At 28.2% G+C, this 14,737-nt stretch overlaps 1 protein-coding gene across 2 annotated transcripts in view; it reads left to right on the top strand.

Moving 5' to 3' along the window:
* The first annotated feature begins 63 nt into the window (after positions 1–63).
* Positions 64–14,737, top strand: part of LOC106681694 (protein chiffon) — a 20,257-nt gene continuing 5,583 nt past the window's right edge. The window contains exons 1-8 of one of the 2 annotated variants that reach the window (XM_014422152.3): positions 64–697; positions 1,134–1,246; positions 3,315–3,500; positions 4,918–5,031; positions 6,970–7,172; positions 9,229–9,298; positions 11,161–11,282; positions 12,698–12,845. In XM_014422152.3, coding sequence (XP_014277638.1) covers positions 616–697; positions 1,134–1,246; positions 3,315–3,500; positions 4,918–5,031; positions 6,970–7,172; positions 9,229–9,298; positions 11,161–11,282; positions 12,698–12,845 — 1,038 coding nt within the window. In that variant the 5' untranslated portion in view covers positions 64–615. Of the gene's footprint in view, positions 698–1,133; positions 1,247–1,975; positions 2,241–3,314; positions 3,501–4,917; positions 5,032–6,969; positions 7,173–9,228; positions 9,299–11,160; positions 11,283–12,697; positions 12,846–14,737 lie in introns of those variants that run through there. The other variant, XM_067048813.1, reaches the window with a different exon arrangement.

Raw genomic sequence — 14,737 nt, 5'->3', positions numbered from 1 at the left:
TTTAATATTAAAATGTTAGTTGTCATAACTACAAAACCTGAATTAAGTTAAATTAGATACCTTTTTGTACTCTCTTTGATGAAAAGTTTCAGTTAAAGGAGGCAGTGCATTAGAGGTGATAACCGTCAAGAGCTCGTAAACAGCTTCTGCTGTAAATTAAGTTTAAATTTTGTGTTTTTGTGTAGATTTAAGTTAAACAAGTGTCCAGTTTATTGAGGAACGATATGGAACTTAGAAAAGAACTTGATTAGTTTGAGAAAAAATTGTGATCAAGTAAATGATCCCATTTTTCATCGGTCGTTTGAGGTGAACGGATCGGAGTTGGGGAGTTGAGTGGTGTAGTGTAACTGTTCCCGTTCTCTCCTTTATTTCAACCATTGCGACTATACTGTCATGGAGGGTCGAACCATCAGCAGCGGATTAAATAGTCTTTAATATAAGTATTCTGAAGCCTCATACAGTGATCGTCTTTCGAAAAGAAGTTTTTTTTTTTTTTTAGTTTTGTTTTGACTACTCACACCTACCGCATTCTTAACTATATATTCTAGTGTCGTTTATTTCGAGTTATGATTTCTTAAGAAGTTTTCATGTAAGCTGTTTTTACAATTTGGAGTAATGGTATCACCATACAAGAAGAAAAAGTTAGAAAGAAAAGGAAGGGTTACACTTGAAGCCAATCCTCCCAAAAATAGCCTGGGTAAGCTACTCTCTTATACTTCCTGCAATTGGAATGTGTTTTCTTTAATAATAAATCAATTACCTTTTTCTCTTTACATCTATATTAATTTATGAAATGTTTGATTCATGTTAATGGGGCACTTCCCTTCTGTTTTCACTTCCTTAAAGTTTCAAGTCATGTAATGATAAGATTATAAGATTAGCTAAATAATTATGCCTTATATTTGTGGTTCTCAAAAATTTATAGTGTTTTTATGATTCATATATTCTATTTGTCCAATATTTTTTTTTAATTTATAGTGAAAACATATTTAGATTATAGTTCTAATCACTTGTCAACTTTATAACCTCTTGTTAACTATGATAAAATATTATATAAATCAATGAACCTAATGATGCTTAAATTGTATTATATAAAAGCTATTTTAGATTTAAATAGGTTTTTTTTTTAACAGATTCAAGAAGAATTAGGTCTTCAAAGCCCTTGTCAAATAAGAAGTTTTATTTGGACATTAAGAACCATGCGACTTTAAAGAAAATTGAAACTAAACTGACTTCTCTTGGTGCTGTAAGTAATTTAATTATAACTTAAACATTTTCAACTAGTTGTACACGACTATTCTGTAGTGAAGTTACTTATATTATATAGTGTAGTAAAGCTCATTTATTTATACTATATTTAAGGAGTTGAAATCCTTTTTGTTTAAGTACATTTTTTAGGTGTTGATTATGTGATAGTTTTCAATTTGTGTAACTGAAAGGTTTTGTGTATTTATATTACTTTATTTTGAATTATTTTGTGTGGCTCTGTACAGTTTTACTTGAATATCCACCCTTTATTTAGATTAAGTTTTGCTGTTTCTAAAAAGTTTGTTAGTGTTCCCCTGGCGGTAGTTGTCATAACTAATTTGTATCTGCTATTTAAAATATCAGTTATTTTGAATGTTGATAAGTTTGTTGACATTTTTTATTTGTTATTGATATTAAATTTACCTTAAACAAAGTTTTTAAGCTATGACAAGTATAATCTTAGTTGTGTTTTTTGTTTCTTGACTTAATAAATAATTTTATTAAGGTCAGCATTAGTTATTTATGTTGTTTTTAAATTAATGTCCATATATGTCTTAGATTATCGGTTTGTATTAAAAAATTATTATAAACGGTTGATAATGTTTTGCTTTTTTAATTTTTAGATATTGCTATTTACGTGACTTTGTCACCTTTATTTAGATTTCTTTTTACTTCCTAAATTTATAATTATTATGTAGTATTGTTCATTTACTATTTGGGATTTTTTAGAATAATTATTGGATTGGACAATCCTCTTATATATTCTGTGCTATCATAGTAATGATTCACTGTTTCTGAAATGCTCTGATGGGTTAGTAACAGTGAGGTACAAGAACTGTTACCGGTTTCCCGGTTTGTTTTGGTTGGAGGCCATTTTGTGTTAGTGACTAATGTTTGGCTTTAGTCTTTTTGTTTGGTTTACTTGTTTATGATTTCTTTTTTGTTATTGCTGCCCAAATAGTTATGAATACCTACAACATCATTAAAACCTTGTGAGTCATTAGTTTTATTTAATAATAATCAAATGTTGGTTTTGTTTATGGTCCTCTCCAAAGAGAACTCTGAGATAAGCTTTGAATATTTTATTGATATCTGTGTATATCATGATCTGTGAATATTATTATCTGTGTGTATTATGATCTAATAAATTCATAAACTGTTATCTTCTTACTCTAGTTTACATTTGTAATTACTGAATTTCATTTTTATCTTTATTTTTTGTGAGAATGTTATCGAGATAAATAAAATATTTTAAATCACTACTACCCTTTTCATGATTTAAATATTATTGCATATTCACTAAGCTAATATTCTAATGTTAGTTCATTAAATAAGCTATTCATTTTAATACAAAATCTGTTCCCTCAGGAGCTGTCATATTATTTTTTATTTTAATTCATAATTTTAATAATTATAATTTTATTAATTGTATTTTAATTTTCCATTGATAATTATTCAAGTGTTTTATTGATATCTTAATTAATTTTATTGATAAATATAAAGGCATGAAGTAAATATATTTAATTTATTGGATTTTCATTGGTATTTATGTTTCCTATAATTTAGTGAACCTAGTTCCATATTGAAATGAAATACAATGGAATAATTCATCCCCAGGCAACAAAACTGTGTAAAAACCTGCATTTCATCACAACTTATTAATACTATACATTAACTCATCATAATAAATTTCATTGTATATGCTTTTTATAATTTGTTTTCATTTTTTCTCTAATGATTCCCAATAAATTTTTTATGGATCCTTCTGGAATTTTTTCCAATCTACTTCAACCAGGTTATTTAATTCTTTTTTACTGTGTATTCCTCAGTCTCTTACATGGGGGTTAATTTCGTCTCTGAGGTTTTAAAACACTGAATGTCAAAAACAAATATCATATTGTATACATATCTATTTTTAATCAAGCTCTGTTTTATTTTATTTTTTTCTGGTCCTTTTAGTCTTGAATTATCGAGAGTCGCTTGTATATCCTTTATTATTTGGTTTACAGAAAAACTGTAGACACTTAATTTGAGATTCACTAAGGTTTTAATTTCATGTTTTTTAGGGTGTTGAATTATTCCTTGTGAAGGATGTCTACTGCGTGGTGACAGATCGTGATGAATACATATCATCAAGGCTTCAGCCGGCTAGTAGGACCACACCGAGAGGGCTGGTCACTCCTTCACCATTCTGTTCTGTCTCCCCCGCAACTACTGACTCCCCTGGCGATGGAGTCATTTCCAAAAGAACAGTGAGTATTGTAATTGCTGCACTTAGCTTATGCCAATTATTTACCAAATATTAGCAATTAAAGTTTATAATACCATATGCACATTGTTCACTAATTATAGTAAGTTATTTTATTAATTGACTTTTTATTTGTTATTTATATCTACATAGAAACTTTTAAAGTATTCTAATTTCTTTCCAATTTTCTTAAATCATTCCGTAGAAGATTAAACTATTTTGTGGACAACTTAAATGGATCACTGTGATAAATGTCTTCCTTTTTTTCTCCATTATTTTAATTAAAATATAGCTGTAATTTTACTTTATATTTTTAACCATATATATTATATATTGGTTTAAGCTCAGTGTTTTTTTTAAACAATTTTATGTTATCAAAATTGAGGATGTTCACAGTAAAGAATTAAAAAAATTTAAAAATAAAAGGAAGATGGTCGGGGTGCAATCAAATAAAAACTGAAATAGTGAAATAACTATTTTTATTGAGCCATCGTTTCGCCCCATGTTACAGAACTTCATCAGAGCTAAATAAAATACAAACACTTAAATGATGTAAACATAAATGAAAAATCAAAAGATATTCTATAAAACCTATTAACAAAGTAAGAATAATAAAAGGTTATTGACAATTAATGGGAACGGAAATAATAATAACATATAAAATAAAGTACAAACTAAGAGACTGAAAATGGAGAGTAAAAATAAAATTAATGTAGCTTTCAGACTGAAAGTCAGAGCAAAAGTGAAATGTTTTGACAGGATGTATACAGAAAAGTAGGAGTTGACAGTTGAAGTACGTTACATTTCAAAATAATTTTAAGGTAAACAGTATAGATAATTTTCTTTAATTAATATTAATAATCTATTTTCTTTAATTTTCTATACTGTTAACCTTAAATTTATTTTCAAATATAACGTACTTTAACTGTCAACCCCTACTTTTCTGTATATATCCTGTCAAAACATTTCACTTTTGCTCTGACTTTCAGTCTAAAAGCTGCATTAATTTTATTTTTACTCTCCATTTTCAGTCTCTTAGTTTGTACTTTATTTTATATGTTATTATTATTTCCGTTTCCATTAATTATCTATTACCTTTAATTATCCTAATTTAAGTGTTTGTATCATTATATCAGAACAAAAGTTCTGATGAAGTTCTGGGACGTGAGGCGAAACGTTGGCTCAATAAAAATATTTATTTCACTATTTCAGTTTTTATTTGAAAGCACCATCTTCCTTTTATTATTACTCTAATACAAAATGTTTTATTTTCCAATTGTGCTATATGTCTGACAATAACACATTTATCACTTAGCCACAGGGTAAATTTTTAATTTACTCTAAAAGCCACAGTTAATAGATATTTAGATTATTGTTTAATCCAAAATTATCCATATATTTATGTAAATATATCTGTGTAGCGTTCAAGGGCAGAAGCCATGCTTGAAAAGGTGAAACAGCAACCACAGAAGACAACTCATGATATTTTGGACAGTGCGATTGGTTGGGGCATTCCTATCTATTCCTATACAAAGGTAAGGGTGTTTTTAAGTTTATTCATTTTTCTGAATTCTATTTGTTAGGTTAGATTTCTAGATTTAATTAGTTCATTCATGTTTTTTTTTTTTAGGATTGAGAAATAATTTTTGTGTCATTCAAGTTAATTAGTATATGAGAGTTAAAATAAAGCTAATAAACTTATTAAAATTGTAATTTCTTGGTAGCCTGGAGGAAGAACAACGGTAATAGCTGTGGTACTATGTACTTTAATTATAATGGTCAGTCCTGGCCATCTCGAACTTTAAGATATTTTTTTATTGGTTACATTTGTTTTAGATAGAATGATTTATTAAAATCCAGATGTAACCATTAATATATCTTTAAAAAAAAAAAATAGTCAAGAAATTTTAAATATAACATTATTTTTATTTTATATTTTCATTCAAAAGTTTATTTTGTTTGGTTTATTTGTTTTTACATTTTTATAGATAAAAAAAAAATTGCTAAATTCTATTAAAACAAGTAATTTGTATTAAAAGAAATAGGAAAAATACAACAATAGTTTTAATTCTTGATAAATCGGATAGCTTCTTGATTCCAATATCCATTGTATAAATTATAATTTTTTTTTTTAATTTTATATTATTCAAATATCTCATTTGATTTATTTGTTTTTATATTTATTTATAAAAAAAAAAAAATAGCATATCATTAATTTTCTTGTTTCTAGTATTAGGAAATCATATAAAAACAACGACCTCTTAATTTAATCATAATAGAACTAAACATATATTGCTGTGTAATTTATCACTATTCGATTTTATTTCAATTGTTTTGGAATTTTTTTTTTCTGTTATTTAATATTTTCCAAACCATAGAATTTAGTTAGTAGTAATAAGTATTTAGTAGCAAAGAAAAATGAATTGTATAAGTGTATAGCCCAAAGCTATATAACAATTATTGTACATACTAATATTTATGAAATAAAAAATTTCATATGAAAATAAAATAAAGAAAAAACCTCTATTAGTGATAAAGAATAATTTATTCAGTTTTGAATGATGGCCAACTCATTTTTTGCTCTCTGGTGAAAAAATAGTACACTTTTGCCAAGGTCATCCTATTCCCACCTGCTATCTGCTCCGAATCTGGCTATTGTTTTCAAAAACAAATGTAAATTCTCTTTCTTCTTTGATAGATTATCTAAGAGATTCTATCTCACTATAATTCGAGCTTTCATAACAATAAGAAAAGTCTACTTAGTTTTTAAAATCTTATAAGCTACTAATATTTTTTTTATTTTTAAACTAATATTTATAAAACTATTGAATGCGATAGATATTAAGTAAAACATTCATTCTTATTTTATTCTATTCTCTGTAATTCAACTGTTACAGGCCAGACACCTGTTAGATTTTAGGGTGTCTGTGTGAATTACTGAGGGGCAATAGAAAAATTATACTCCGCATTGTACCATATCAGAACTTTAATAAAAACTGAGCCATAATTATAAAATATTTATTTATACACTGATGCATTCATATGACATGTTCAATGTAAAATAACTTATCACATAAATGACTACTTAAAATAAGACATAAATCTCAACTAAGAAATTCAACCCGCAAAGTGACTTGTGGGTCTGTCGGACTTAGCTTCAATTATTTGTTTGCTTTTTATATCAAATCATATGTTATTGCTATACTCATTTATTTTTTTAAATGGAAATGTATATTTATTACACTATGTAAAAAAAAAAAGGACTTAGCATACAATTTTTTTTATTGACTTTAACTATCTATAAATGAGATTTTTCTCTTTGTTTATATTGGAAAATTCTATTTCAATTGTTTCAAATCAGATAAAATTTTAGTAGCTTATGATTTTTTGTAAAAAATTAAGTAATCAAGCTAACTTTTAACCCATTTAATTATGTGCAATTTTTACAGATAGGCTAATTTGTTGTTGTTTAGTTTTTAGTGTGGTTGGAGAAAATAGCAAGAAAAGAGGTAAAAGATCCTAAAGGAATCAGAGAACTGAGGGGGCATTATCTGAAGCTGGAGACTGGATGTGCTAGACCAGATTTCAGACAGTTTCGAGTTTGGCCAAGGATTTCGTTTAATGGGGATGAACCTACTGCATTTCCCAAACCATTGTCCAAACATGATCCCCAGAGGTATGAATAATTTTATTTTTATTTAAAGATTTATGTATTTTATTTATTTATTTTTTTTGTAACTCTTAACCGGTCTGGGCTTAATTTTAATGCTGAATATACATGTTTACCACTTACCAAAAATCCACTACTTGTACAAATACTTGGTAAACAAAGCAAAAAACAAATGTCGGTATCCACACATTTGTGTGTTCTAGTGACATTTGTCGGCTATTACATTCATTTTACACTTCATCATGAAAAGGATCTAAATGATGATTGGCGAAATCAAAGGAAATGCAAATATTAGCAAAGTAGGTGGTAGATGATAAAAATTCATACTAATAGTTCAACATAACCTAGAAAATTCAACTTTTGTTCTAGAATTTTTATCAGATGTTTGTTAATTTGACTACCCAGGTATTTAATGTCTTTATAAAATTATATTCGGGCTTTGTTAAATAAAAAAATAAACTGCCTTACGTTAATTGACAAGATTTGAAACAAAATATTTTTATTGAATAGATAGAATTTTAAAATACTAAATCTTAAACTCACATTAATCATTGAATGTGATGGCAGGAGAAATTCTTTAATTAATTAAAACACAAAGAGCAGATCAATCTTTTGACCGTTTTAAAACCATGCAAACTGAACCGAAATATGTGGAAGCAGTACAATTTACAAAAAATGATATACCGAAAACTGGCATTCCTTGTGTGCACTTTAGTAATATCGCCGGTCGGGGAAAATAAAATATAATATATCCACTTTTCATAAAATCTTTGCTGCTTTAATTTCCTATTGGATGTTTATCTTCAAAAAATACTTTGTTATCGAGGAATGTATAAAAAACTGAAAACATTTAGAGTATTTTGTTTGCCATTGCTAGCGAGATAAAAAACCTGAAATTTGGATTTACCTAACCTCATGTAACATGTACAAAACATGTAGAATTGTTGTGAAAATTAACTGCTTCAATTTTTCCTGAATCACTTGTACCAAAGTACCTACATTTGTCTCTTCCACCCTCCTAAAAAATGAATTGAAAAAAATAAATTACGGTCTGAACACTGTTTCGCATACATGAAAAAATAATTGCACTGTTTCATCAAAGTTAAAATTTGTTGGTTAAACTATTTGATTCTTGGATATAACCACTAAACTGGAAATATATTAATATATGTACTGCGTAATGCAATTCCTTGCCCAGATTATAGACTGATATCGAATGTGCGTTTTACAGATCTCACTATTTTAGGAAGATACAGAAAAAGATGTCCAGTGAGGTTAATGAATAATGATCTTATTAAAAAGTATATATTTGTTTGAATCCCAGACACCGGTCAGGAGTTAATGTGTATTTTGTTTTTATTGAATTACTCATACTTCTTGAATCTACTTAATTAGTCATTCATGAAAGGGCTATGTAAAGATTCTCAGTCCATATGGTGTTTATATAATATATGAGTGATTATTTACTAATGTTGTTAAAATTGTTAAAAGTTACTGTTGCCATTTGCTTATTTCTTTATTTATCTCATTTTAACGACTGAACCTCCTCCCTCATTGGACACTGTTAATAACCAGAATCACCTGATTATCAAGGTTTTATTGCTTAATGGACATTAGTCGAGAAGTACATTAATAAAACAAGGTGTTGAACACAGATTATGGGCAGGTGCAAGTAACCAAAAAATTTAAATGCCTAGGAGAGATAATCTGTAGCAACAGTTCAAATAGGACATCCATAGAAGAAACTGGTAAGACTGTACGTCACCACCAGAAATGTCTACAACAAGAAAAATTTGTCCTCCAATGCAAAAATAAGACACAACAATTCAGTAGTAAGGCCGGTGATACTGTAGTACAATATGGAAACAGTCAGCCTGGAAAGGGTTATGAAGATTAAGAAGAAGATTCGGAGGAGGATTTGTGTGGTGCTTGCTGGCCGGTTTGTGAAAAAGAAAAATCAATGTGTAAATTAGTAGGACTCATATCAATTTTCTATTCCTATATAAATATAAGGATCAACTGAACCATTACATCTTCATTTTAAATGTACTTTTTCCTGTAGGATGACAAGAAAAGCAGGAAAGGTAGCTAAGGATTCATCAGTTGCTGCTGGAGGAAATGGGTATTGTGAGGTAATTATCTTGACAAAATTAATATTGTAATTAAACTGACCAAGTATGTAAGTATGAAACCTTAATTTAAATATATATATATTTTGTAATAATCATAAATTATTTAAAATTAAATAAAATGAATTTTGATAGTTTTAACTTAATTCTCATATCTTAAGTATAGCTTGGGTTCAAATTGAAAGCTTTAATACTAAATAGATAGTAGAATTTTATAACATTTTAGACTCTTAATCTCAGGGTGGGTTGCTAGGCAATCAGAACGTCAATTTAGCTTAATTAACATGAACTTTTTCAAATATACTTAAAATTCTAGGTTGTACAACACTAACCAATTTATACAATCTTCTTTTGATGAAGGGTGGTTTTCTTTGTTATCTTTCTCAACAAATTAACACTGGTTGCAAACAAACACTGACTGTTAACAAAGCAATTTGTCCTCTAAAAAGTTTTCACTCATCTCATTTACTGGCGGTCCAAATAAAGAGTCCCCTATTCTTCTTGGGTTCTTCTTCGATGTCTTCTTTTTCAAGATATCTCCCTCGAGCTAGACAAAAGATGATGAGGACCTCCTTATCCAGAAAACATAATTCCCCGCCCGTACCTAAGCAACGAATGATTTCAAAAGCCAAGCTCTCTTCCTTGCCCTTCTATAGGACTTCGTTCTCAACATCGATTGTAGCTCTACGCTTTTGAGTTTTTTCTGATGAATAATTTTCTTTTAATAATTATTCTTACCTTCTATTTTTTCTTAAATTTACTGTAACTACAATTATGATTGGAAGTTAAATAAAGTTTTTAAAATATTTGAATCTGCTCAACATGGCCCCGATTTAATGGAATTTTAAAAGGACACGTGCCGCCATCTTGGCTTTAAATGATATCTTTTGTAACTGCATATTTTACTGATAACCCTTTATACATAAAAAATAACCATTTACTTAAAAAGAGGATATTACAATATATATATATATGCCCTTAGTCTGACTTTATATTTTTCCTTTCTCACTGACAATTTGTGGATCCCTTGTCCCCTCCCCCTCAAAAAAAATTTTCTTCTGAGGCAAACAATCATTAAGTCATTTTTGTAAGATTTGAGGCAGGTGCTGTTTTCAGCAAGCGCATGTTCTGTCGATGCAAATACATGATAATTGGGTGAAGCCAAGTCTGGTTAGTAAGCCGTAAGTATGAAAAGTATTTCCAAGCGAAATGTCTCAATTGTTTCTTTAACCTGTTTAACTATAAATGATAGTAGTGCATTAACATAAGCTATTGGTCTTGTCTTTTTTTACATTTAGAAAAATATTGGTTCAAATTTATCATTTGTTGACATTAGCATTCAATCACTGGTTTCGCCTGGTTTTAAATGATTAGATCACTCCCTTTTGATCCGGCGAAACACAAAGCATTGCCTTCTGTATACAGCAATCTGACCTGGCAGTCGATGTTACTCTAGAGGTACACATGGTCTTATATGTTAAGGATTCTCAAAATGTATCTACTTATCATTGATAGTCACAATTTGTTGGAAAATATAATTTTTTTTTTTGTACTTTGCGAACAGCATTTTGATGGCGGTATTTTTGTTTTCTGCTTTAATTGCTATCTTCTGGATCTCACATTTAATCTATCGGTTATTGTCAGGACATTCTGTGGCCCAGAGAGTTGAAGCATCCACCTTAGCAACATGATTACTACAGCAGTGCCAGTTCGAATCCAGCCTGGGGGGAGGTTGACTTTTATTTTGTGGCGGTCTGGTCCTTAGATAATACATTTATGAAGGTTTATTAAACCAATTCACTTTTTGAAATGTATACTAGCTGGTCCATGAATTTTGTTTCAATTCAATTTTTTGTGGCTTTCAGATGTGCAGGGTACACTTTGATCAGTTGGATACTCACATCGCCTCAAGTCAACATGTCCGATACGCTTCTGATCCATCGCACTACACTCAGTTAGACTCTCTTATATCTCATCACGATTTGGGGTAAGTATATCACTTTAGTAGCAATTTAGATGAATATTTTATTTTAACAATTAAGTATATTTGATATTTATAACATTATAAAGTGTTTTATAATCATGAAATATATTCTTTCATATATTATTCCGTGGCACTTTTAGGCCTATGCAATAATTTTAATGATGCGAACAAGGATAATGACTATGTAATGTTTGTCAATGTTTTTATCCAATTTTAAACATAACAATCAATTAACTTTTCTTTTATTTTACTTGAAAGATAATTTATTTTATAAAATTCAAATCATAAAAGGGGAGTATCCATCAGGAATTTTGATCAAAATATGTTTAGAGATTCTACATAAAAAAAAAAATTTTACTCTTGCTTGACTGTATTGTCTCTAGGAGCTAAGAAAAAATAATAAAACATATATAAACTGCATTATTTTTATCTTGAGATAAGAAAACAATATCTATTAGTATTCATCTATTGAGTGAAGCATATTAAATTTTTTTAAATGTGGGGGTGAGGAGCTTAGAATAAATAATAAAAACACTACAGACACTATTCTAAAAGATATAACAGAATAGAATATATCTTTATTTGTGAAAGTATAATAAAATAAGGTTTTACAATTCTTAATTCATAATTCAAAATGAAATTGATAATTTCAACAAAAAGGATTATTATTTGATTATTATAGGAAACATTGCAAACATTTATTTTGCTTATTATAAAGCTTATGTTTTTGTTAGTTACCTATATTTATTATTTTTAACTATTTTAGATTTGCTAATGATCATGTAGATAGCACTTAATTGATGAATATATTATATACAGATGAATGATCGTTTAAAACTTAAAAGGACATCTCTTCGTCAAGGCCAAAATAAAAAGATACAGAAATGGTAAAACTAATGGTAAGAATATAAAAGAGACATGTGAATTAAACAGATATAAATGCTGATATATAAAAGGATATCCATATATACAAACTAATGTTAAACATGAATAAAAAAATAGTAAGGAAGTTAAATGTATCTTTTTTTTTTTTTTAATTCATCTTTGACTTCCTTAGTATTTATTTAAGTTAATTTGTTTTTATGTATGTCCTTTTATATCTATTTTATTTACATATATAACTTGAAAATTCATACATTAGCTTTACCAACTCTGTATCTTCTTATTTCAGCCGCAACATGGACCAGCTGCAGTATGGGACGAAGCAATGACCATTCATAATTAGCTGAAACTATTTTTAATTTTGTATTGTTTTGTTTTAACTGCAACTCTTCTTTTATACAGATATACTTATATTTATAGAAATATCATTAATTATTTTTATTTTTTTGTAGAGTTAGTTCATTGAGAAATATTTTAATATCTTAAATGAAGATTTAAGTGATGTTAAAATTAAAAAAGAAAAATGTTTCCTGCAGGAACATGGGGTCATTGCGGAAGTCATTAAGGATTGCCAAGTCTCCTCCTGTTGATATTACCATCGTAAAGGCGACTCCTACTGCTCCTCCAGAGGGTCAGACAGCTCCCGTCATCAACGGTCATGTTACCAGATCCAAATCTGACAAGGTTTGTTATTTTTATACTCGTATTCAAATGCTTGAATTGTTTGAAATTATAATTTATATTTTGCATTTTTTTCTAGATTTCTAAATCCTAGAAATATTTTCAAAATGTTAAAATTCTTTGTGGATCACATCATAGTTATAACATATAATTGTTACAAAGCTGTTGAACAGTAGTAGTTGTTTATTTTTCTTGATTATTCAAAATTAAATTAAAGGTTCACTTCTTTGAAATGTCTGAATAAGGCAATGAATAAATATTATATGTCTGGGTAATTAAATTAGCAAGTTTATTTATTTATCGGCACTAGGGTCCTACAAGAACCTGGACTTCTTTTAAAATCTTTCTTCTGTCCCAGGCAAGTATCCTCAATCTTTTAATTCCCATTTTTTTAAAGTATCCTCCACTTCATCCAGTTCCTCTGCCATTTAATTATTTTGAGTAATTAGTGCACCCAAATACTTCAGAGTTTCCACTGCTTTGAGGGTGTGATTTCCTATACGGTTTTTTTGAAGTTAATGTGTCATGTCTTTTGTTCATTAATTTGGAGCCTTAGTTGTTTTGCCGCCATTTCAAATTCTTCAAAAGCCCTTACTAACACCATTACATTTCTTACCATGATTACGACATTGTCAGCATAGGATGATGTGTTAGCCTGTTATAAATAGTGCTACCAGGATATGTCCTAATTGGTCTTATTTCATACTCTAAGTTATATTAAACAGTGGGAGATAATGGATCTCCTTGCCTCAGCCCGTCTCTGATTTCGAAACCCTCTGACAACAGATCATTCATATTTACCATGGACTTACTATAGTTTAGGGTCATTCCTGTCCAAGTGAAAAGCTTTTTTTGGGATTCCTAATTTCACTATTGTTTTTAGCAATTATTTCCTGTTTAAAATATATAAAAACTGTGGTTTATGCCAATTAACAAATAAGTACCTGATAAAAATACAAAATAAGAACAAAACTTAAATTCAAAAGCACTAATTATATCTAGGTATCTTCATAATTTTTATCATCCGCCATCTTTTATGCCTAAATTTATGTTTATTTTGATTTTTATAGTACAAATAATTTAAATCGAAGGTAATACCCAACACAAGTTTAAGGTCTGCCATGTTTGCCTCTTTGGAATACACAAGTGTGTGGAAACCGATTAGTTACTATGTATTTGTTGATATTTTGTATTTGTTGCTAGTGGGAAACACGTAAATCTAGCTTTAGACATTTTTATCTGCCCGTGGTGTAACCAGGTAACAGTGATAATGGACAAAACTTATTAACTGCTAATTATTTTTACTAATTGGTTTCAACTCGTAAACGACAAAAAAATGTCATGAGTATGTATTGCTATAGTAATATTATGTACACTACATTTATAGTAATAATATCTTAACTGATTATATATATTATTAGTAATAATACAGATGAAATATATATGCAATAATGATATAGTAATAATAAATTATAATTATTGTAATATAATGCAATGTTATGATATAAACAACAATAATAAACGAAAGTATATTATTCTATCATGGTAAAATATAAATAAAAGTTAAATTGGAAATTTAATTAATTTCTTTTTGTTGATTACTAATGTAATTTGGTTTAGAAATTCAAATGGAATTTTAGATTTCCAATTTCATAAAATCAAAGTCATATCTATGCATACACACTAAACTTACACAATCACAATTGTAATAATTTAAAAAAATTAAAAATAAAAATAAAAAGAATCTGGATCGTTTTATAACTTTATTTCAAATATAAGAGAATTAACTTGGGTTCAAATTAAAAACACTAATATCAAATGGATAATAGAATTATATTTAAACCTTTATAATATAAAAAAGACTCTTAATTTTATTATATAAAAAGAAAGAGAGA

This window comes from Halyomorpha halys, unplaced genomic scaffold (assembly GCF_000696795.3).
Source record: "Halyomorpha halys isolate HHAL.00 unplaced genomic scaffold, Hhal_1.1 Scaffold360.1, whole genome shotgun sequence".
Taxonomy (NCBI): domain Eukaryota; kingdom Metazoa; phylum Arthropoda; class Insecta; order Hemiptera; family Pentatomidae; genus Halyomorpha; species Halyomorpha halys.
Note: the sequence above shows the minus strand (reverse complement) of the source record. Positions and strands in the feature narration are given on the sequence as shown.